Here is a 24,568-nt window from a genome sequence, read left to right as displayed (position 1 = left end):
CATTCTGTAGTTAGTGGAAAGCCCCCGGAGACGCCCCAAGCATCTGTTTCGGTCAGGGTTTCAGGTGCAGCTTTAGAGCCTCTGCCATCAGAATCACCTGCAGCTCCAGGCCTGGCTTTTGGAATCTTGGGCCCATGAACCTGCATGCTCCCCAGGTGGGCCTTGTACCCATCAAAGTAGGTGAACCACTGCTTTGGGGGAGCAACTCTTGGCTTTCCCCAAGACCTCCTCCTTCCCTGCAGTCCCACCTAGATGCACCCCTATCCCATTGTAGAGATACACATTATGTCTCCAGCGGTCACTGTCTACCTGTGTTGGCAGAATTTCCATCTAAGGGAACATAGATTCCCCATCTAAGACACGCACCTAGTCAGGCATTCCCTCCCTTCGAATTTCATTTAAAATGTTCCTCAACTCCCTGTATATAGTAGAAAAAAATAAACGTTATCGAGTTGAGGTCTGTGTGGGTTTTTCTCCTATTTAACCCACGTCAAGCCCTGAAGGCAGGTGCTATCATTTCCAATTTACCAAGGGCAGAAGGCCATCCCTCTGTTAAATATCTTGCCCAAGGCCTGTCAGTAAATGGAGGTCTGAATTTAAACAGGACCTTCCGTCTTCATCTTTAATAGGAGGGTTCTTTTTCTTATACCCAGAGTGCCCCTATAGGTTAAATGTAATTCTGCAAACCTTCAAAGACACGGCTCCCTGCCATCCAGGGTTCTGCTGTGGGTCCCTTTCCATCTATATCCACGGAAAAGAGAAACGAATCAGAAGGTCCGCACTATTAAACTCTAGAAAAGCCAACAAGTAGCATGGTATTTAATGGTGAAAACTTTTTTTTTTTTAAAGATTTTTTTATTTATTTATTTGACAGAGAGAGACAGCCAGCGAGAGAGGGAACACAGCAGGGGGAGTGGGAGAGGAAGAAGCAGGCTCACAGCAGAGGAGCCCGATGTGGGACTCGATCCCGGTACGCCGGGACCACGCCCTGAGCGGAAGGCAGACGCTTTAACGACTGCGCTACCCAGGCGCCCCCTTTTTTTTTTTTTTTTTTTAAAGTAATGGTGAAAACTTTTTAAAAAATAGGATAATTCGCAATGTCCAACCAGAGCCCTATGGGAACCCGAGGCAAAAAGAAAAATCAATAATACTGATCTTGTCTTTATTTAAAGCTTTGATATTTTGTTTACCATCCATTCTTGCATTGATTTTTATTTTTTAAAGTGTTGCATTAAAACATTTGCTCTTTGGGGGGGGTGCCTGGGTGGCTCAGTTGGTTAAGCGTTTGACTCTTGATTTTGGCTCAGGTCATGATCTCAGGGTAGTGAGATCAAGCCCCGCGTTGGGCTCCACGCTGGGTGTGGAGCCTGCTTAAGATTCTCTCTCTTCCTCTGCCCCTCCCCCCATCTCTTTCTTAAAAGAAAAAGAAATTCTCTGTTTTGATTCCTGAGTTTTTTGGTGCCCTGTTAAATTTTGTGACTGAGAAGAGTGCCATCCATGTCTCACCCTGGACCAGCCCTGGTAAGAAGTAAAGACATTCTCAGTGCCGTTAGGAGTAAGTCAAGGATGCATCTTTCATCACTTAACTGTGAGTAGAAGCCCGGGGCAGTGCGCCAGACAAGGTGATCAAATGCTGGAAAGGAAAAGAACAAAATTTACCAACCAAAGTTATTAGAATTTAAAAATGGACTTTTATAAGATCAGTATAGATTTTTTTTCTATGTACCAACAATAGCCAGGTAAATATATAATGGGAGACACACAGCCACACACACACAAAATAATATAATCTAAAAATAAACTCACTGTGAAGAATCCCGTAATGCTGTTGAGAGACATTTAAGACTTGAATAAATGGGGAGATATTTCTCAAGTGAAAAGGCCCAGCGTTGTACGTACAAAAATTTCTCATTGTAGGGGGCTAGAAAGTACAGGGGAGAATGATTTTCTGGTGAGTTGGCAGTGGTTGGGTTGACCTAGACCTCATGGTTGACATGTGAGAAGGGAGGCTCCTCTTTTTGTTTAAGATTTTTTATTTATTTATTTGATAGACCACAAGCAGAGGGAGCAGCAGACAGAGGGAGAGGGAGAAGCAGACACCCGCTGAGCAGGGAGCCCGATGCGGGGCTCGCGGGGCTCAATCCCAGGACCCTGGGATCATGACCTGAGCCGAAGGCAAACAGACGCTCAACTGAGACACCCGGGTGCCCAGGGCACCTTGTTTTTAAAGTATGGACAGAAATGGGCTGTCCTCTTCTGAGTCTCCTGCTTCAAGGGAAAATGTCCACACCTCTTGGAGCCACAGGACCTAAGTGCTTCCTCTGATGTGCCCAGGGTCTGTGAGCTGCACCCCAGCCCCAGCACCATGAGGTCCAGATTTCCCGTGGGAGGGGCCATTTTCCGTTGAAGGAAGCAAACCTAACCATCATCTGGAAACCTTGATTCTTCACATTTAAAAATCTACTCCACGTGGAAAGTATATACCTATCAGGTAGGAAGCAACTTTGTTTTCTCCTAAATGGTTAGCCCAGTGGGTTTCAAAGTTTGCTCCACATTAAAAATCTTGATGCCAGTTCATACCTCATACCAGTGAACTTGGAATGCCGGACATCGGCACTTGTAAAGTTCCCCCAGGTGATTCCAATGTGCAGCAAAGTTTTAGAACCACTAGTTCACCCAAGGATCCCCATAGTTGCCGCTGAATAGAATTTTTTTTTCACCTCCCTCCCTTAGGGTGACCACACATTCCAGTTTTAGCACTGAAAGTTCTGTGAGTACAGAAACTCCTCACTCCCAGGCGAACTACATTTCGTAGATAAAACTTTGTAAACATAGATCTGATTCTGGGCTTTCTAGTCTGTACCATTGCTGTCTGTCCAGCAACGATACCGTACCATTGTAATTACCATGACTTCAGAGTATATTTATATACCTGATAAGGCAAGTTCTTCCTCATTATTCTCATTTTTAGGTCTTTCTCAGCTATTTTCAAGTGTGTACTCTTCAAATGAATTTAAGAACTACTGAGTCAAATTTTCTCCCATATTCTGCTGAGATTTTGGCTGGGAAAGCTGTACATTATAGATTGCTTTGGGTGACTTATTTATAGGATCAGGGACTGTTTCATGTTACTGTCACGTATGTTTACTTTAGTCCTTGAGTCTTACATTGGCCTGGAGGGCGTTAGGTGTAGATATGGGCATACATGTGTCTATGTGTGCATGTAGATTCTATCCCCCAAATGCCAGAATTTGAATTTAAGCTGGAATTTGGAGTTAAGAGGTACTGTGTTCCTGAGTTTGTTCTTTAACAAGGGTGTGGAAACCTGCAGTGTGCCTGGCCTAAGAAGGTACAGAGATGCTGTAGGGATAGCGTCACTCCCAAGGAATAGTTGCTGAGTGTTCAGGTGAAACTAACCGCCAGCCCCATTTGCCTTCCACCATCCTGACTCTCAAGGTGTAGGAGTCTGGCCATCTCTCAGCTGCTGCATTTGGCACATGCTTTGTGACCTTTTTGGGCAATGTTGTTGCTAGAGATTCGTCCACAAGAAGGTGATGGCCAGGTTCTGCCGGCCAGTGTCCCTGGAGTTAGCTATTCTCTGTAAAAGTAAGAGGTCTGTTGTAAAATGGTAAGTGGCTGTGGGGCAGGTCAGCCCTTCGATGCACCCTCTGGGCACCGGTGTTTTAGTGAACACTGATCCCTACCTGGGAACAGATTTCTGGAATTATCCCACCAGCTTTGGGATTTGGGGATGGGGTAACTTGTGAGGACATTCAGCCTCTACAAGGTCCGTCTCTGTGATAATATTACTGGCCTGGGGTGTCTTTCTAGTCTGTGGGCTGCTCTGGAGAAGAAGCACTGTGCATCTTTCAGCATCTAATGGTGCTACCAAGACACAGCTGTTCATGAGCCCCTTGTAATAGGAAACTTCCTTGGGCTGAATTCACATGTTGGAAGCGTGTGGCTCAGCCAGTAATGATGCTCACACTCTGAGTGTCTGGACGGATGAAATAATCATCTCCTCCAGTTTTTGGGGAATATTCATAATGGTATGACTGGCCATCTGGTAAACCCAATGTCATAGCAAAATGCATTTTGGGCATCACTACAAGCAAAATGCTGTGTGGGTGCTCTGGGGAATACGGAGTACAAAGGGTCTTTAGTTTAGGACTTTTCTGGGGAGAAAGGTGGAAGAAACAGAATATACAGCTGGGCAAGCTCAGAGCCTGGGCTCTGAGAGCCCCTGTCTCTGCTGTCAACTCTCTACTCCTGCTGAGCCCAGATCCCATTGCTTCCACTGCCTGAATACTCCCTGAGTCACATCTCTCTCATTTCCACTGCTCTCCTTTCTTTAAATTTTTTTTCTAAATTGTGATAAAAATATGAAATGTACCCTTGTGACCATATTCATGGGTACAGGCTCTCATTTCTTCTCTTTGGACACAGGAATATGTTTTTAAAAATAAATGAACTATGATGCAACGAAAACAAGGCATATGTGATGTAAAAGTACAATTTAAAGAATAAAGCAAACAGGCTCCTGGGTGACTCAGTAGGTTAAACGTCTGCTCAGCTCAGGTCATGATCTCAGGGTCCTGGGATTGAGCCCTGCACTGACTCCCTGCTCAGTGGGGCATCTGCTTCTCCTTCTGACCCTCCCCCTTCTTGTGCTCTCTCTCTCTCGCAAATAAATAAAATCTTAAAAAAAAAAAAAAAGAATAAAGCAAACACCTGGGTAACCACTCAGCTGAAGAAATAAAACATTAACCATCTGTTTGGATATCCTCTATGCCTTTTCCCTGATGCCAGCACCTCACTTGCCCTAGAGCACGGGAACAGGTTTTTCACTGGTCTCCCTTCTCCCAGCATCTCTTCTATGCTGGGCTCGGACAGTTGAGGCTAAAAGAGAAATCCTGGTGTGTCATGCACCTGCTGAAAGTTGCCTGATGACTCTGTGGTTTGTGGGATAAATTGCAGAGTCCTGGGTGGTGGGGTAGGGACTTCCCCAATTTGGATGCACAGAACCATCGATGTGCCCCGTGATACTGAGACCCACCTTCTGCAAGCTGCAGCCATGCCCTCCGCCTTCTCCTGGGTGTTCCCTTCTCTCTGTGGCCAGGCAGCGCTGTCCTCTCTCTGTGTCCCTCCTCTCCTGTGCCCTCACCTTGCTGAGCCCATGAGTCTAGGGCTCAGGTTCAGCTTCTCTGGATGGTGCTCGGCCTGGACGGTTCTGGCAAATGTGGTCACTGGGGGATGCCGTTTGAGAGGGAGGAGGAAGGAGAGGCTTCTGTGTGCTGGGGAGGGCTAGACAAGCTGATAGGGGAGGGAACTTGTGCAGGCCTTTGGGGAGTAGTGAGGATTTAGACTTGTAAGGGAGTGTACCTTCTCATCAGACCTCATCATGTCTACTGGATGCAAGCTTCTCTCAGTCTCTCTCTCTCTCTTTTTTGAGAGCAAATAACTTGATCTGATGACTCTTTGTCTTGTCACCTTGGCTACCCAAACTGGGTGAGCATTTTTAAGAAGTCCTGAATGAGCCACTGGGATTCTGGGAGAGAGGCAGTCATCCTGGCAAATGGCAGGTGCCTCGTCTCTGCTCCTTCCCCTCCAGCCCTGAGTGTCCTCTCTTCTCTTTGACATGTACACGCATGGTTCTTGACACAAGAAGCAGCTACAGTGGGGATGTCGCATTATTGGAACAGATGTGCATTACCACAGCCCCAAGACAACATGGTGGTGAAACACTCCAGTGGGTCCCGCGGCTGGCAGCCCGTGGCCTGGCGTAATTCTTGGGGTGGCTATGCTTGGCGGGGTTCTGACTGTCCTCTCCAACGTTCCTCCCCACAGTGGCTGCCTGCAGGTGACGATGGCCGTGTGAGCATCCGCCATGGCCAACCGGAAGCGTCAGAGCACAGCGAGCAGCATGCTGGACCACAGGACGAGGCCAGGCCCCATCCCCCATGGCCAGGAGCCCGAGAGTGAGGACGCAGAGCTGCCCCTGGAGGAGTACGTGCCCAAGGGCCTGGAGCTGGCCACCCTGCGGCCCGAGAGCCCCACGCCCCCGGACCAGGGCTGCCACGACCACAGCCCCGATGGGGACTCCAGCTCTGACTACGTGAACAACACCTCCGAGGAGGAGGATTACGATGAGGGGCTCCCCGAGGAGGAGGAGGGCATCACCTACTACATCCGCTACTGCCCTGAGGACGACAGCTACCTGGAGGGCATGGACTGCAACGGGGAGGGGTACCTGGCGCATGGCACGCGCCACCTGGAGACGGACGAGTGCCAGGAGGCGGTGGAGGAGTGGACAGACTCGGCAGTCCCCCACCCGCGCGACCATGGGGATGAAGGCAGCCCCGACTACCGGGACGGCCACCTCCCCATCCCGGAGGACGAGACCTCCGTCCTGGAGGCCCAGGACCAGGAAGAAGGTGTCCACTACTGCCCCAGCGAAGAGGGCTACCAGGACTACTACCCCACGGAGGCCAACGGGAACACGGGCAGCGCCTCCCCCTATCGTCCGAGGCGTGGGGACGGGGACCTGGAGGACCAGGAGGAGGACATCGACCAGATCGTGGCCGAGATCAAGATGAGCCTGAGCATGACCAGCATCACCAGTGCTGGTGAGGCCAGCCCTGAACATACACTGGTGCGGGGGCCCGAGCCAGGGCCCGGGGACTCCACGGAGGCCTGCCCACCTGGCGAGGCCAGCCACGGCCCTAGCAGACACGAGGGAAGGCCCAAGTCACTGAACCTCCCTCCTGAGGCCAAGCACTCTGGAGAGCCCCAGAGAGGCTTCAAGACCAAGTCCAGGACTCCAGAGGAGAGGCCGAAGTGGTCCCAAGAGCAGGTAGGACTCTGGCTGTCCCCAGGGAAGGGGGGGGCAGAGGGGCCAAGAGAACAAAGGATGCCAAAGCCCATAGTTCAAATGTGTGTGTAGTTCTTCATCTGTTCAGTTCTGTAGCAGGTGTGTGGATGTTCTGGTACCATCCGGAAGATCCCCCCACCAGGAGATATTTGGTCTCTAGCCCACTTGCTGTGCATCTGTTCATGGGTGGTCCGTGTGACTACCATACCCCCACTAGCTGGTTTCTTCAGGCTGGCAGGACGTTGGCAGGGATGTGGGGTTGCTGGCTCATGCATAATGCCGCGGCCAGTAGTTGGATGCCCCAGTGACAAGGGACAGTGACCTGAGCACCTTCCACAGGGGCCACTGTATCCCAGTGACACTCTTCTGAACGCTCAGGGGCTTGGCATTAGGGGCAATTAGCTGTAAATACCTATTTTGAAAATAATTATTTGAAGGTTTGACAAAGTGTTAGAGAAGAAATGCATGCTAATGAGGCCAGTAGATTTAAGCATAACTATATTTCCTTTTAATTATATCAAAGTGAGCATGTATTCTAATAGCTACATTTGAAAAGCTGCTTTTCAGAAAAAAAAAACAAACCCTCTGTGACTATATAAAGAAGATGTGGTGATTACATTTGTATAAAGGAACTTCTGTTTGGCCAGTTCTGTGGGCAAATGAGAATGAAATGCTCTTACATTTTTAAAGCCTTAATTATTATTTTTTCCCCAGAAGAGTCCATGAGTTTAAAAAATATATACATATGCTAAGAACATGTCTTTGGGACATAAGTCACATTGACTCGCTGCTAGATTTCTGGCACTTGCTTGTTGATGCCTTTTGTTCTTTTTAAAGATGATTAAATGTAAGTTGGCTTCACTTTCAAGGTGTTCCCGGCATTCAGGGTGGCCGCGCTCACACCGGGGGCCTTGGGAGGCAGAGAAGCTGCTGTTCTGCTAGTGGAGGTGGGGAGCTCCCCCCCAGGGCAGGTGGCTCTGGGCTTTCGGCCAAGCGCTGCTGACCCTCTTCACTTTGGCAGAGTTGGGCTCATGGCCCAACAGCGGCGAGGGCGCTGCAGGGACGGATGGGGGCTGCACGGGCCGGGCGACGTACTGTGTCTCCTTGTAGCAGCTGACTTCCCTGACAAAGTTCTTATCAAGAGAACATTGTCTTTAGAGCACGAAGGGGAGGGGCACTGAGGGGGAGAGCGGGTAACTTCTCTCCCTAAATAGTGTCTCCTCGAAGCAAATGCTCTTATTCAAGGCTCTGGAAAAGCTCATTTAAACTGGTTAATTACTACATAGCTTTTTTGGTTTTCTCATTCATTCGCAAGCTACTTCCATCATGGGGAAAGCCTGGTGATTCCCAGCTCAGGGCTGACAAGGGTCCCAGGTGCCCATGGGGCCTGAGGACTCCTGAGGGCTCTGCCATGTCTGAGTGAACGTGACCTGGGTGTTTACATCTCATAGACCCAAGCGACCCATTCTCCAGATGAGGAACCTTTTGAAATTTGACCCAAAAGAGCCACTGTGGTAGGATCATCTTGAAAGGAAGATTATGTAAAGAAGGAGGTACAGTGGGAAACGGGGTGACTCCTTGCTTCAGATCACAGTCTGCCTTCCTAAAAGGAATCCCTAAATCCTCCCACCCGCACCCCACAGCCCCTGCCGGGGCCAGCCAGACTATGTGGGAGCCAACAAAAGAGCGGCCTCAAATAAGCTTCCAGGGTGCATGAGCCCCGTGCTGGCCTTTCCCTGGGCCGTCTGCAGGTAGCGTGGCATAGCCTGGGGTGAAGGCTATGGTAAAACAAAACAAACAAATTAAAGGAGAAAGGCCAGTGCTGGCTACCTAGAGCCTCCTTTCTGAAGTGTGGTCTGTGGCCCAGCAGCCTTGGCACCACTGAATGGCCCCGATGCAAAACTACTGAACCACAGTCAGTCAGATGCATGTGAATGCACATCCGAGAAGGGGTACTGTGGGAGGCTCCCGCTGGAGGAAAAATAGCATAGCGTCCCTGTCCTCTCTGACACTCCTTTTAAACTTGGAAAAGTTATGTCATGGCCACTTTGAAGAGTACCACGTAGCATTTTATTTTGTCCTTCCATACAGTGTCACAATGGAATTAGAAATGGGAATATGGAGAAAGTACCCGCCATGGTGCCCACCAGCCCTCACAAATGAGCTCTTTCGGTTTTGCTGGGTTCCCTTTCAGACTCTGGCATTGACCATGAATAATGTATGTGGCTGTCTTCGTAGCCCAGATGTAATTTTGCCATCCGCCTTTTAGAACCTGACACATTGCAAATGTTTCTCCGTGTTGCCATGTCATTTTCGTGATCATTTTTACAGACCTTTGCATGTTCCACTCAGGCCATGTGCCATCTAATGCATCGTCTGCACAGAGCCTGCCACTGAACCTGCATGTGGCAGGTAGCATTGTCTTTCATGCGTCAGGCTGGCATGGACATCTCTGTCCAAGTTTTCCTTCTTCTGGTTTATTACGTGAGGGTAAATTCCCGTAGTGGGCATGAACGTTGACCGTCTCCCCACATTTATCTTGCCTACTCGCTTCTCCTTTTCTATGAATGTTTGATGTGTGCCCTTTATCCTGTGGGCTCTGGATGCTTCTTTATTTTCTAGGCGCGTTTTGTATGCTCTAGATGTAACTTGTTGCTACAGATATTCCCTTCAGCGTGTTTCCTTTTGAAAAAGCTCCAGTTTGCAGGTGGACCTCTCACCTGCATGATGCGAAGGAGACCAAGAGGTCTGCACTGGCAAGGGGGAGGGGGCAGGATGTCAGAGAACCCGAAGGAGATAGGCTCAAGTTGCAGGAAGACAGAAAGGGGTGGTGGGGAACCGAGATCTGTGCATGAGTGTTTTTAGAGAAGCAAGAACTATGTCAAAGCAGTGTATGTTTATTGAGGGAAATTTGGAAAACAGAAGCAAAAAAAAAAAAAAAAAATTGCCACGTGGCAGTGCCAAATTCTATTGCGGAGGGTTTTCAAATCAAAGAGGCGAACTACCTGACAGGATTTCCCAAAGCATCCTGTTAGATGTGTTCTGTAAACAAAGCCTGGCTGATCCTTGTTATTCATGGATTCCATTATCTGTCACTCGGCCTACTGGCTAACATTGATGTGTAAGCTTAAAACCAATACTCGGCACTTTCGCAAGCATTCGTGGGCACGCACAGAGAGGCAGAAACACGTGAGTCACTCCCTGTGCGTGATCCCAGCCGAGTTTGAACAAGGAGGCACTCTGCCTTCTTGTCTCAGCTCTCATACTGCAAGCAGGCGTCCTTTCCATGATCCTTTCGTGCCATGTTTTTTGCATGTTTGTGCTCTTTGTGGGGTGATGAAATGACCCCCAAGTGCAGTGCTGGAGTGCTGTCTGATGTTTCTAAGCACGGGAAGGCTGCGATGTGCCTTGTGGAGAAAATCCGCGGTGTTAGATATTTCGTGTAGGTGTGAGTTATAGAGCTGTTGGCCATGAGTCAACGATATGGTACAGCCAGAAAGAGGAAGAAGGAATTTGCCAATTTGTACACAAGGTTGCTCTGGAAAGTGCTAAAGTAATATGTATAGTGTGTGAGGAAGCATTGGAAAAGTGGCTAACTTTGTGGATTCACGAGATGACCCGCTAATAAAAAGAGCACAGTGAAGGGACTGTGATGAGGCTGAGAGCCCAAGAAATTTACAGTCTTATTATCCAAGGTCAGGGAAATGTGAGACTCCTCTCAACTGGTTTTATTATAAAGAAGTACTGGCTATAATTACTTGTGAGGAATGCACGTTAAATAAGGTGTCTAAATAGAAACACACATAAAACAAGGTGACGTATTGATTGGTCGACAACAATGATGACCAGAGGCTTTGCAGGAACCTGGTCCTGTATTGCTCCTTGGAGGTGGGTCAGCATTCACACACATGGAGTTCGCAGCAGGTCTGTGGACTAGAACTCCCACAAACAAGGAGAATTGATGGCGTCCGATTGGCAGATGAGTTTGAGAAACGTTACTGCAAAGGTTTCCCATCTCTTTGGTTGTACATGTGCCATGGGCGAACTCCCAGACTCACTACAACAAAGACACCTCCAGCCCTGCTTGGCCAGTGTTGCCCCCAAAATCTGGACTGTCAGGCCTTTTTCTGTCTGTGCAGGGCCTATCAGGAAAATACTGACCACAGTTGCACATCTTAGGGGACAGAGAGCCGATCACACAACTTCCTGAGGTCTCTCCCTTCATGGCTCTATCCCAGGATGATTCAACATCAACCCAAAAAGCCGAGGACAGAAAAGATGTTGCCTTTGTTACCCTTGGGGCCCTTGGCTTCTAAGGAGTTAATGTTTCTTGTTCTGCCATTTGTGGGAAGTCCCTGGGTGATGGTGGGGGTGATGCTGGTGTCTGTGGTCACAGCCAGCATGGTGCTCAGAGCTTCACGTGTATGATCTAAGTGAATTCTAGAACATTCAGAAGAGATGAGGACTAGGGTTATTCCCATTTTACAGATGATGCCATTGAGACTTTCGTGGGATAAGCACCACACCTGTGGTCACACAGCTTAAGGGGTAAACAGTCTGTGTTGAACCAAAGTTCATGCGTCTCACCACCGCCCCCCGCAGTTCTTGAAGGGCTTCTAGAAGACGCAACGCTGACTTCCGTGGCAGGGAGTGTTTGAGTCTGCGTGCTGGTGAATGAGGGGCTGTAGGTGAATCGGGCAGTATCCCTCCCGATAGCAGCTGTCCCTTCTGCTCTGTCCTTATTGACTTGGTCACCACAAGGCCTTGATGCACTCTGTGGTTCGCGATGTGTATGTCCTGACACCGTGAGGTGACCAGTGTCTGCAAGATCACCGGGCTATAAAATTGTCCCAACATCCCAGCTTCACGAGGTCTCCGGCTGTGGATTGAAGCAGTCAAGTAGAGATCACCCATGGGCCACTTTCCTTAATTTTATTGAGCTTTGTCGATGTGAAGTATTTTATTTTTTACGTACAGTGATGGAGACTATGTGAGCTACACCCAGCCTGGTTTGTACTGAATATCCAGATCGAGTTGCCATTTCCGCACCCTCCTCTGCTGTGAGTGGAGCGAGGACCTCAGCGGGACTCTGGTCCCACAGCTCAGGGGTGAGCTTTGGCAAGTCAGTACACCTCCTGGGAAGAGGGGCTTGCTGCTTGGTGCTCCCCTGGGCACGCCTTTGTGCTCCTATAAGAGCACGTTTGTTCAGCACCCGAGGTAGTTCCTCAGATCTGCGGGGTGGCCGGGATGGCGGGTTCTCGCAGTCTCTGGCTGATGTGCTGTGTATCTGGGTTTGACAAGGACAGGGTTTGATTTGGACTGATTCCTTTGGGATCCCCATCTTTTTCGTGTGTTACCGTGCAGCCCTAGCTTGAGAAGAGGTACTCTGAAAATACCTGCTCTGTGCCTGAGAGTCCCCCCTTCATAGACGTATTCCTTTGGGCTCTGGAGGTTTCTGAGCTGCAGGCATTCCTGGTCCTAGTCCATGTCCTCTGTGGGCTGGGCGCACATCAGGATGTCCACGGCTGTCTAGTTCAAGGTGTTTGATGTCTGTGGCAACTGCCCAGAAGAGCTCTGCACACCCAATGCCTGTTTGGATTATTGGGGGTTTGCGAGATTTCTGTTTATCGTCGGTCCGGCCAGTGCTTTCTAAAAGAGCCCTCTGACAATAGAAATAAAAGGAAAATCAATACATCATAGCCAACTTAAGACAACAGTTAAATCGAGGCGTGATACGGAGCCCTGAGACCACATCAGACGCTCAAGTGTACATCATAGCTCCTTGTGGAGGTGGCTTTGCTGGGATTTGGCATTCAGTTGAGGCTTGCTTTGTGAAGGACCTGTTGAGACTGTGGTAGGAATGCTGGCTGCACATACAGCGGGGGGATGCTCAGTGCATCTGACCTTGGCCCACCTGGGGGTGGGGTGGGCCGTGCTGGGCCGCTGCTGCCTCTCACGCATGCCCTGCTCAGTGGCATAGGAAGTAAGTGTGGGCACCTGCTTTGCTGTAAAGGGTACCACACCCTGAGGGGCTGAGAGGAGTCTCCTGGGATGGTTGGCTCCCCGGTAACCTCTGTTGGCATGCCGCAGGGCAGCAGGGTGCGCAGAGGCATTCTGTCCCACCCTGGCCTTAGCTAGGACAGAGCTGGAGAAAGCCTGGCGGCAGGAGCTGAGGGCAGGAGTTTTGGGGAGACACGGGAGCATGGCCTGGTCAGGGGAAGGTCCTCACCCACCCCCTGTGCTTCTATGGAGTATAGATGGCCTCTTTCTTCCTGCAGCCCTGCCCCCGTGCACTCCCACTCCTCTGCCCACCTGCGACATCGGGTCCTGTCTTTTTTGTGCATGTGGGGAGAGTTCCCAGGGGCGCCTGTGCCCCTTTCCAGCCTCCTCTGCTCCCAGCGCCTCGATGGGTAGCCGTAGTGCCTGCTGTAACTGATGCCTGGGGCCACCCTGAAAGACAAAATCCAGGCTGGTGTGGCCTTGGCATCGTCAGCCCCTCACTTGATCTGTTCAGGCTTCCAAACTTGATTTCTCTGGGCCTGTTTGTCGAGTCAGCACAACAGCCTTATTTGATTTTTATGAAGCCTTTTGAAGACATATGACCAGAGGGGGCTGCTGTTCTCACAGAGCAGCTTATTTAGCAGGAATCTGGGATTGCCTCAGCACTTTCAAAATCTCGTTAAAGCCAGGGTCTCTAAAACACGGTTTTATTGTCCAAGAAAATCATGTAGAGCGCTTCCACTAACAATAATCTAGACAGAATCGTCCCCACCTCTAGCCCTTGAAGAGAGAGTAAGGTGCAGTGGTTAAGAGAGCAGATGCCAGAGCCAGGAAGCCTGGAGCCTATCCTGCTGCCCCAACCCCCCAGTTCTGGAACATTCTGGACACATTATATGCACTAACAACCACCATCCCCTGGGGCTTCTGGGAGCAGAGTTGGTATGGATCAGAGTCTGCAATGGAGGTAAGGGGCGTAGAGCACTCCTCCCGGTGGTGACAGTGATGATTTCAAGTCTGGGGAGCCTGTTTCAGGATGTGGGGGAGGCCGTTGGGTGAGGCTCTGCACACAGTTTGGGTCCAGGGCCAAGCTGAGCAGGGCTGGGGACACCACCAAGCAGGTTGGCATCACTGCCTTCTGGAGTGCCGTCAGGGGAGGGCTGAAGCCACCACCACGAGGCAGGGTGGGAGGAGGACCAGGATGGTTGGGGACGCATTGGAGAGAGGGCGGGGGGGGGGGGGGTGCAGCCCGAGTGAGACCTGACAGGGCAGAGGTGCTAAGTAAGAGAGGGGCAGCTCAGAGGTGTCCTTGGGCTCTCCACTCTCCGCAGGCCTTCCTCGGGTGGGTCCTGTCCCCTGCAGGGACGTCCGAGGGGGGGGGCAGTTCTCACCTGGCCCTCTTGGGGACAACTTCAGAACCTTCTGCTCTGGAGTCTCTGATTTTGGGGAACAGGGTGGCACCGACACATCTCCAGGGGCTTCCCTGGTTTTCCCACACTGCGTTCCTAATAGGAAATTAACCAAGAACCCCGCTTTCTGGGCAGATGAGCTGGGCTCTGGGCCTGGGTCTCACTAATTCCAAATGCCATCCGAGGCGCTCTCCTTAACCTGGAGTTTCTGCACATAACACCCACTCTCCTTCAAAGCTGATTGTCCCCAGCCAGGCTGCTCAGATTCCCTGGGCTGCTGGCATCTGCATTCCTTCCCCAACAGCCCATGCATCTTGGCACCTGCAACGTGCCAGGCACTCGGGGGTGCAAAGATTAAAAATGACATAAGCCCACATTGCAAACCTCATTCTAGAGGGAGACAGACGCACAGAGACTCCCCGGTTCAGGTGAGGCTGGGTGCTCAGGAGAGGGACTGGCTGAAGCAGGGGTGATGAGCCGAGAGGCTCTGGGACTTTGAGTGGGCGGGGGGGGGGGGGCTTTGGGAGGTGAGCCAACCAGGTGAGGCTGAATGTGGAGGTGCATGGGGGCTGGGATTGTGATGGGGGCTGAGAGCCCTGAAAGAGAGCAAGGGGGGAGGGAAGGACGTGCGATGATGATGGTGACAAGAGAGGGAGAAGGGCCATTGGCTGGGAGGGGGAAGCCAGGAGGGAGCTTAGGGGCAGGGGCATCTGGAAGGCCGAACACAGCAGGGCAGCTAGGGGAGCTCTTGCTGGGAAGCCCCCGTGCAGCTCTGATGGATTGTAAGGGCAGAGGTTCACATGTGGGACCCGAGAGGGTAAATGGGCAGTGTCTATAAGGACAAGAAGGGAGGGGCCCGAGGAAGTGCCACAGGGAGAGGATGCCCAGCACTCGTGGAGCTGGAATTGAATTGCATTGACCCGTGTCGCACCCATTTGCCAGCAGTGTGTGTCTCGGGCAAATCTGGGGGGAACGGGAGGGGCGGGTACAGGACTGAGGCGGGGAGTTGGCCCACATGCAGCTCCCGTCCTTGGGCCCCTGCAGCACCTCCCACGATCCCTCACATGTTCCAGGGGCTTGAGACGCATCCAGCTGACAAAACTGCTTCGTCACGTGACATTGCCTAGGAAGTGCAAGGCTCCATAGAAGAATTTTTAGAAACATCTTCTGTTCAGGAAGAAAGGCCACATTGCTGAACACGAGACTCACAGATGTGTAATGTCACACATGGGGCCCTCTCCTGAGATGTGACAGTGTGACAGTGGCTGCCATGGGATCATCAACCCAAAGCATTCAGATTGCAGCCAAGGCTGGTCAGTTACTTAAAAGGTCATGGGACTATCACGACAGGAGGCGAACAAAGAATATCTCCCAATCCTATATGGATAACACCATGGGCAATTCAGGAAGACTAAGCACGTCTCAGAAACTTCGAGAAAGGAGGTGTAGGACAGAATGGTGCCCCCGGGGCTGCTGGTGGATTCCAGAACCTGCCAGGTCCAGGTCTGTTTGCTGATTCTACAGTCACACCAGAGAACTGGTTTCTCTCCACCTGAGACCAAGCCAAGGCCCAAACTGTTAGAGCTGAAGGACGCTTGGAACTGGGCTTACAGAATCTCATTGTTTGGCTCCTCTGGTTTCAACAGGGAGCACGTGGTCCAGGCTTGTGTCTGGTTCCCGTCTCCACTTAGGAGACATTGACTGAGATGGCCATATGCTGTGTTTGGTGTCGATGCACTTACTGCTGGACCTGCCCCCACGGTTGGCCACCTTATCCTGCTGTGAGAGCCGTCAGGTCATGCAGGTCAGCGAGCCTGAACTAGACTCTGGATGTGGGGTTGCTGCTCAGGAGAGAAGCTTGGGCACGTTGTAAGGTTGGAGCAATGTTGCTGTTTGGGGAGGTTGTCCATTCACCCTTCTTGGTCAGCCTTCCTCTTCCTTGGCCCAGACACTTGCAAGTGGCCTCTGATTTGAGACCTGTTTTCCCACTCTGATTTCTGATGCAGCCCTACCCCTACCCCTACTCCAACACTCCCCACCCAGCCTTCGAGTCTCTTGTTTCCCCTCAGAGCAGCCCTTGGTGCCAGCAGGGCGATATCTATTCCTAACTTTCCCTCCCGGAGCCTCTGGGTCTGCTGGCTTTGACCATTACGCACACTGACATAGACTCACCTGCCAGAGTATCTTCGTCAGACAGGCTTAGACCTGGACCATCCCGCACACTAACTAGGTGTCTGAGTGCTTCTGGGAACTTTTGATCACTCCTGCTGCTGCTTCCTTTTTTTCTTTGCTTTTTTTTTTTTAAAAAAAGATTTATTTATCTTAGAGGAAAAGAGAGAGCAGGGGGAGGGGCAGAGGGAGAGAGAGAGTGAGAATCCCAAGCAGACTCTGCACTGAGCACAGAGCCCAACATGGGGCTTGATCTGACAACCCTGAGATCATGACCTGACCCGAAACCAGGAGTCGGATGCTCAGCTGAGCCACCAAGGCACCCCTGCTTCCTATTTTTCCTAGTTATTGAAAATAGAAGCTCTTCCTCCCTGTGATCTGTCCCCTGCTTCACTCATTCTTTCATTCGTTCATTGGGACCTAAGTATATAAAGATGGCACACTAGTCACTTCAAGAAATATGAATGTTAATCTTCAAGAGAAGAGGGGTGATCTAGCCACTCACCAGTCCTCAACACCTGCTCCAGAAGCAAGACCAATGGCAGGTCAAGGCTCTGTTTTTTTCTGAATCAAATTTGCAAATTATGGGAGATGTTGTAGAGTGAAATTGCTGCCCAAGGTTTTTCTTGCCTAATATCTCATTAGTATTTAATCTCAGCCCTCTTTTAAATGCCAAGAAGAATGAAACAATGAATGAACCCAAAGAATTCCAAGTCACCTAAACTATGGGCAATTTGGCCCATATTCAGAGATCATGGCATGGTGATTTTTTTGGTATTTGTAGGAGAATTGTTTTCTCTGCCACAGTTATAGTGATAAAGTACAAAAGAAAATTCTTTTGGGATGCCTGGGTGGCTCGGTCAGTTAAGTGTCTACCTTTGGCTCAGGTCATGATCATGGGGTCCTGGGATTGAGCCCCTCATCAGGCTCCCTGGTTAGTGGGGAGTCTGTTTCTCCCTCTCCCTCTCCCCCTTCCCCCCCTTCAAATAAATAAGTAGAATCTTAAAAAAAAAAAAAAAAAAAAGAAAAGACTTTTAGATGCAGTGGAATATTACTCAGCCTGAAAAAGGAAGGAGATCCTGACACCTGCACCTTGAGGACACTACACATAGTGAAATAAGCCAGCCCCCAAAAGACAAATCGTGTATGCTTCCATTTATATGAGGTTCCTAGAGTAATCAAATTCATAGAGACAGAGAGTGGAATGCTGGCTGCCAGGGGCTGGGGAAGCAGGAATGGGGAGTTAGTATTTAATGCATGCGAGTTTCTATTAGGGAAGATGAAAAGTTCTGGGGATGGATGGTGATAATGGTTGCACAACACTGTGAATGCATTTCATGCCACCTAACTGTCCACTTAAAAATGGTTGAAATGATAAATTTTATTTTACATATATTTACAATAAGAAGAAGAAAGAAAAGAAAAGAGAAAAAAAAAGGCTCTTGGCCTATTGATTGGCCTGAGCCAATCTGAATCATCTAAAACCAAGTTGAACCAATCTGAAACCATGTAACCAGTATCAGACAAACACACACAAACATTCTGGGCCAATCAAAACCAGTTTGGTGTAGTCACAGTAGAGATGAGCTGACTGTACTCATTTGGCTCTGTGGTCACTGGTGTGTGGTTACAAGGTTACAAGGCAGTGGGTCTGCGCATCTTTAAGTAAGATAGTTGAGGTCCTACTTTGTTGGTATCATTCAAATAAAAATGTATTGTCAAATGTATCATTAAAATAACAGCTAGTTCTGGGGTGCCTGAGTGGCTCAGTCAAGCGGACGACTCTTGCTTTCAGCTCAGGTCATGATCTCTGGGTCTTAGGATCAAGCCCCGTGTCAGGCTCCCTGCTCATCGGGGAGTCTGCTTGTCCCTCTGCCCCTCCCCCTGCTTGTGCTATCCCTCTCTCTCTCTCTCTCTTTTTCAAATAAATAAGAATCTTTTAAAAAAAAATAACAGCTAGTTCTACTCTCTCTCCTTATCCTCAGTGTTAGGAAAACCAAATATTCTACGCTGTATAATCATAGAAGTTGAACAGGTGGATTTAGTAGCAGCTAACTGGATGATTGGTATCTTCTTTACATACTAGCTGGTTAAGTGTATTTTTCAAATTATGAATCATAGGACTTTGTTTTAATGTTTGCAGGCGTAGGCGGTTCCATTGAGTTGTTTATTACTTAGGACTAATATTATTGACTGAAACAGAGAAGTCCTCGTGTTAGGAGAACAGAGAGCTAGTCGTAGCAGTTCCATGTTGGGAACAGTGGCCTTTTTAGACCAGTACAAGTCCAATATAGAAAATGTACGTGGAAATGGATTTCTAACATTGACTTCATTTGATTTCCTTTTAACTTACGCGTCTTTGTTTCCTTCATTTTTCAGATGTCAAGCTAGCTTTCACAGAAAGTGAGTGCAGGGCTCTAGGCTGGGTGGGAGTGGCCTCATTCTCCCAGGAGAATGCAAGAGCCTGCCATACGGCCAAAAGAATGTTCTGTTCTGGAGGGCTGCTGTCATTAAACTCTGCTCACACAGAGCACCCTTCAATTAGCAGGATGGGAAAAGATGCCAGTGTTTGCAGCCAACTTGTGGGACCTATGGGAGAAGGAGCCATGTTGGCCCTCCAGTCACAGTTGTAGAAAGGGGCAGTGTAGCTTTTCTCCTTTGTGAATTGAAGAGAACCAAATGGAAGACTCCCCAGTTCCATAGGATGCTTTGCTTTAAGAGGTGGAAGCCCCCTCTTTTCCACAATTGAATCCAAGTGTGGCATTCTGGTGTGTGAGGCAGGTGCCCGGGAGGGAAGAGACTCTGTGCCATCTGGACGGCCCACCTCCTTCCCTTGGCCTTTGTGTCCTAGGAGAAGGTTAGTCCTGCACAAGCTGGTGGGTGACCTTCAGCTAAACTAAAGTGACTATTGCAGGCAGGAGTAAGCATGTCTTAGATTTTTAAAGGGCTCTGGTTAGTCTTTCTTTCCACATTATTTAAAAATAATTTTTAAAGATTTATTTATTGATTTATTTATTAGAGAGAGCGGGGAGAGGGGCAGAGGGAGAGGGAGAGAAATCCTTAAGTGGACTCCATGTTGAGAGCAGAGCCCAACACAGGGCTCGATCACAGGACCCGATCAAGACCTGAGCCAAAGCAAGAGCCACCCAGGCACCCTATCCACATTATTTTTAAATTGTAGTGATATACACATAAAATAAAATGTACTGTTTTGACCATTTTAATGTGTACGGTTTAGCGGCATTTAGTGCAGTGATGTGTAACCACCACTATTTGGTTCCAGAACATTCCCATCACCCTAAAGGGAGAGCTCATACTTATTAATAAACAGTCACTCCCCATTCTCCGCCCCCCCGCCCCCCAAGCCCCTGCCAATGACAGATCTGCATACTCTAGGTACAGATTTGCCCGTTTCTGGACATTTCCATCTAAATGGAATCATCCAGTATGTGACCTTTTGTATCTGGCTTCTTTCACTTAGCAAGTTGTTTTCAGGGTTCACCCATGTTCTAGCGTGTGTCAGGACCCTCATTCCTTTTCCTGGCTGAGTGATACTCCATCGAAGGGATACACCATCCTTTGTTTATCCATTCACTTGTTTTTTTTCTTTTTTTTTTTTTAAAGATTTTATTTATTTATTTGACAGAGATAGAGACAGCCAGCGAGAGAGGGAACACAAGCAGGGGGAGTGGGAGAGGAAGAAGCAGGCTCACAGCAGAGGAGCCTGACGTGGGGCTCGATCCCATAACGCCGGGATCACGCCCTGAGCTGAAGGCGGACGCTTTAACCGCTGTGCCACCCAGGCGCCCCTATCCATTCACTTGTTGACAGACACTCAGGTTGTTTCTGCCTTTTGACTGTTATAGGTAATGCTGCCATGAACATTCGGGTACAAGATTTTGTGTAGATAGCTGTTTTCAGCTCTTTTTGGAGGGGCATTCCAGGATCACGTAGGCATTCAGTGTGTAACTTTCTGAGGACTCACATACTGTTTTCCACAACGGCTCAACATTTTACATTTCCACCAGCAATGAACCAGGGTCCCGGCTGCACTCAAATGAAAAAGATTTAACCGCCCCCACGCCTTTAATGGTTCAGCCTCGGGGCTCCCCTCTTCAGCCCCTCAGGCTGGATCACACAGGCGCTGCCATGGTTTACATGTGTATTTGTTCATTGTCTGGCTTGCCCCACAGGGGGTCTGAAGCTAGGAGGACTGCTGAGCTGTGCCATGCTGGATGGGGAGCTGTCCCGGGTCAAGATCTTTATTGTATGTGTCTTCTGGGCCTCCATGTAAGGCCCCTGTTGCCATGCAGGATACCCGCAGGTGCTTGCTTGGGACTGGTCATGTGCATGCAGCCTTTGGACAGTGCTTCATATGAAAAGGGTTGAAATGCAAAGGCCAGTTTAGGAAAATGTGCTTCTGCTCTGAAATGCTGGGCCAAGCACCCCAGGCACCAGTGAAGGACAAAGTCAAGGACATGCCAGGTGGTCCTGATGGTCAGTGGTAGGGGAGGTTTTAGCAAACCAGACTCAGAGAACCAGGCCAGGCCCCGAGTGTGGCCCGGGGGAACTCAGTGGAGGTGGCAGCCTGTCAAGCCCCAGGTAGGCTGCCAGATTTAGTAAATAACAAGAGGACACTCAGTTACGCTTGAGCTTTGGATAGATGATGCATAATTGTTTAGTGTACGTATGTTCCATGAAATATCTGGACGGGGGGGTAGAGGGAGCTTGGGGAGAGACTCTCCTTCTCCCTCCTATTACCAGGCCTGCCTGGAGATGTTCAAAGATAGACTGACTGGCTGGTTTCCTTAATGGACCTTGTCATGATTGTTTGAAGCCACAGATTGGCTTCAAAAAGATATGATCACCCCCATGGAGATGACTATTATAAGAATGAATACTTCATCCAAGCTCTCATTCTCCTCCAGACAAATGTCATGGGAGTGATCAGAATTGTAAGAGGAACAGAAGAAAAAGAACAATATTGTCATTTTTCTGAGCCACCTGCCTGTCAGGGGACAGGTTGAAGGGCTTGTGAAATAGGGTCAGGGTGCAAAGCAGACCTTCGGTCAGGCCACGGTGCTGATGCTCTCAGCGTGGCCACTCGTGAGTGCCCGGCAGGCAGCAGGTCCCGGCTGTCCCCTGCTGCGTGGGACAGAGGAAGTCATGTCTGCTGAATGATCCATGCTTTTGGAAACCGGGAGCAGGAAGCGATTCCCAGGGAAGGCTGTCACCTACCTGAGTCATATTTGTAAGCCTGGGGTGTCTCTGACAAGGAGTCACATGTGAGGGGAGACAGCACAGTTCAGGTGGAAGGTTGTGGCTTGCCTGGCTTAGAGCTGACGCTGTCCCTGTGTGTGTCACTAACATGCTTGTCATTCAGGAGAATGCTTGGGAACGTTTGGGTTTTATTACAGATGGCATGAGTGCGGGCGTGCTTGTTTGCTGTTGTTTCACGTCAAGCAATGTGGGTTGTGTGGTTGTATTTTCCATTTAATCAAGCAGACCAAATCCGAATTGACACTTGAAAAAAGCCTAGCTTTAGTTTCACCAGTGGAGCCAAGGTACTTATTAGAGCAATGTATTCAAATGAATATATTTTATTGCAGGCCAGTCATCCCTAGCCCTGAGCAGCTAGCTGTCTCTGGCCCCGGCATGTCACAACCAGTCTGTGCCACACATTCGTGTTCTGTTCTCAGGGTGCTGGGTAGCGGGTCCTGCCACATTTCATCTCACCAGATTTCTCTTCACGCGTCTCACTCACCATCTTCTCTCAGTGGAGGGTTGGTGCGGCGTCCAGCCCACGGCACAGAGAATACTCCTCGGCACTCATCTGGCGAGGGGCACGGCCCTGCTTCCCTGCTGGCTGGGAAGGACTCAGGTATCCCTGGCTGGCCTCTCTTTTGGAGGTGTGGCTGGCTGCTGTACTTTGGGGAGTGCACAGAAGGATGAAATAGCATCTTCATCTCAGATGCTGGGAGCCCCAAATGCACGTGGGCCTCTACGATGTTAATTTCAGATGCTGCACCCCATGCTGCCAAGCGCACCCACGCCTTGCCCTCGAGATGAAAATTAGAGCGCCAGATGGGCTCTCCCAAGCCCACCTCTCTGAAAACAACCCCGGCTGTTGATTATGAGACGTGGTTGTCATGGTGATGAGTGGAGAAAATGCTGACACGGAGGAAAGGGTCGAGCCTGTAGAAGCTTTGGGGAGAAATTGCCATTATAAGTGGATCTGAGGCCCTGTATTGCCCATGGGACCCCTTGCCAGGCGTTCCAAGGATGGGCGTGGGGGCACAGCATCCAGCCTGTGCCCCCTGGCCAAGGCTTCACTCTGTGGGGGCTGCATCCCCCAGAGGGGCACCTCTTCCATTTGCCAAAGGCACCCAGTGTAAGACAAGCAGCAGTCCTGACATTGCCTTTTCCCACAATGCATCTGGCACCCTGACGAGAGTCTGTCGCCCTACATCCATGGCAGAAAATTTAGATTCCACCCCAAGCTGTAACATTTGTAGAAGTGGTGTTATCTTAGTCCGTTTGGGCTGCTGTAACAAAAATACCATAGACAGGGTGCTTATAAACAACAGACATTTATTTCTCACAGTTGTGGCGGCAGGAAGTCCAGGATCAAGGCCCCAGCAGATCTCGTGTCTGGTGTGGGGCCACTTCCTGATTCATAGCCAGAGCCTTCTGCCTGTGCCCTCACATGGTGGAAGGGGTGAGGGAGCTCTCTGGGGTCTCTTTTGTAAGGACAGCAATCTTATTCATGAGGGCTGTATCCTTACAAGCTCATCTAATCCTAATTATATCCCAATTGTCCTACCTCCTTGGAGGTTAGGCTTTAATATATGAAATTGGTGGGGACAAATTCAGTCTATAATAGGTGTGGTTGCCCCTTTTTCGTCTGTCGGTTGGTTTGTTTGTTTCTTTAGGATTTTTGGAGATGACTGTTGTCCATCCAGCTTCTAGTAAGGCAGTGCAGGCCTTCAGGAAATGAAGTCTGTGAACTCAGCCTAGGAAAAGTCACCAGATTAGAGCTCTTTCAAACAAGAGGGAAAACACAGTGGACCTTGAAATAGCCAAAAGTACAAGACAACAGGTTTTCTGGGAGGATGTCACAAATTTGAGTTTTACTCAAGGTGGATGGGAACAGCATTTCAGGCAAGAGCTCCCATTGTACCCTTTGGGAGATTTTGCCTGGTCTACCTTGACCACAAAGGGAGGTGCAGAGCCAGTGAGGCAGAGGGAAGACTTAACTAGGAGGCTGGGAAACAAACCTGGCTCCAGGAGGACCCTAGCAGGAGTCATCCCCAAGTCAGGCTCAGCCCTACAAGAAGGGGCACTGTCCGCTCGGCTTGGTCAGTGCGGGTTTACTGGGGTGGAGACCCCGGGTGGATCACAGTCCTCTCATCTAGGGAAGGATGGGTTCAGCTCCCAGAAGCAGGGCTAGGAAGGGCGGAGGAGCATGCCGGCAGTCCCAGACCTGCCCGAGCCCCAGAGCCCCACCTTGGGACTTACTGGGGCAGCACAATGAAGCCAGGGCCCATATGCATTATCTGAGAGCTCATAGTGCTTGGGGTAGGTTCTTTGGGCTTCCAGCAAAGGAAGCAGGAACCAACCTCCCGGGTCCCAGCGGCCCCTCTGCATCCCCTCCATTCCAGGAAAGCCTCATTTCTTCCTGTAGCTTGAGTTCTGATTTTTCTCGGGATACGGTGATGCCCTCCTTTCTTCCTCTGTGCACAATATTCCCCATGCTTGAAGCCCTGCCCCACTTTTCCCACCTCCCGTCTGAGCAATCCCTGTCCTTCCCACCCCCCAGTGCCTCTGAGACTCAGTGGTGTTTATAGTCACAGAGGGGATGCTCAGCTAGGATCTTGGTCTGCTTGTGTCATCAGTGCCAGGAGGGTGGGCCCATGTCTCTTCATTTTTCTCTAGCCCTCCCAGCGAGATTGAATGACATCAAGGAACAAAATAGTGACGATCTAGACAAGGAAGAAGGCCGGCAGCGACATCTTGCTATGCCACCTAGACCTGTGGGAACCTAGCCATTAGCGCCAATACCTGGAGCCTCAGTTCCGTCAGCTGTAAAGCAGGACTGGGAATAGTGTAACTTAGTTATTCC

General features: G+C 49.9%; 1 protein-coding gene across 2 annotated transcripts in view; it reads left to right on the top strand.

Annotated features, from left to right (window-relative positions):
• APBA2 (amyloid beta precursor protein binding family A member 2) overlaps positions 1-24,568 on the top strand; it is a 235,930-nt gene that overhangs the window by 162,305 nt on the left and 49,057 nt on the right. For both annotated transcript variants that reach the window (XM_045795359.2, XM_045795358.2), the window contains exon 4: positions 5,848-6,853. In XM_045795359.2, the coding sequence (XP_045651315.2) occupies positions 5,888-6,853 (966 nt within the window). In that variant the 5' untranslated portion in view covers positions 5,848-5,887. The remainder of the gene's footprint in view (positions 1-5,847; positions 6,854-24,568) is intronic.

Source organism: Ursus americanus, chromosome 28 (assembly GCF_024610735.1).
Source record: "Ursus americanus isolate L20-20 chromosome 28, mUrsAme1.1.p, whole genome shotgun sequence".
Classification (NCBI taxonomy): Eukaryota; Metazoa; Chordata; class Mammalia; order Carnivora; family Ursidae; genus Ursus; species Ursus americanus.
Note: the sequence above shows the minus strand (reverse complement) of the source record. Positions and strands in the feature narration are given on the sequence as shown.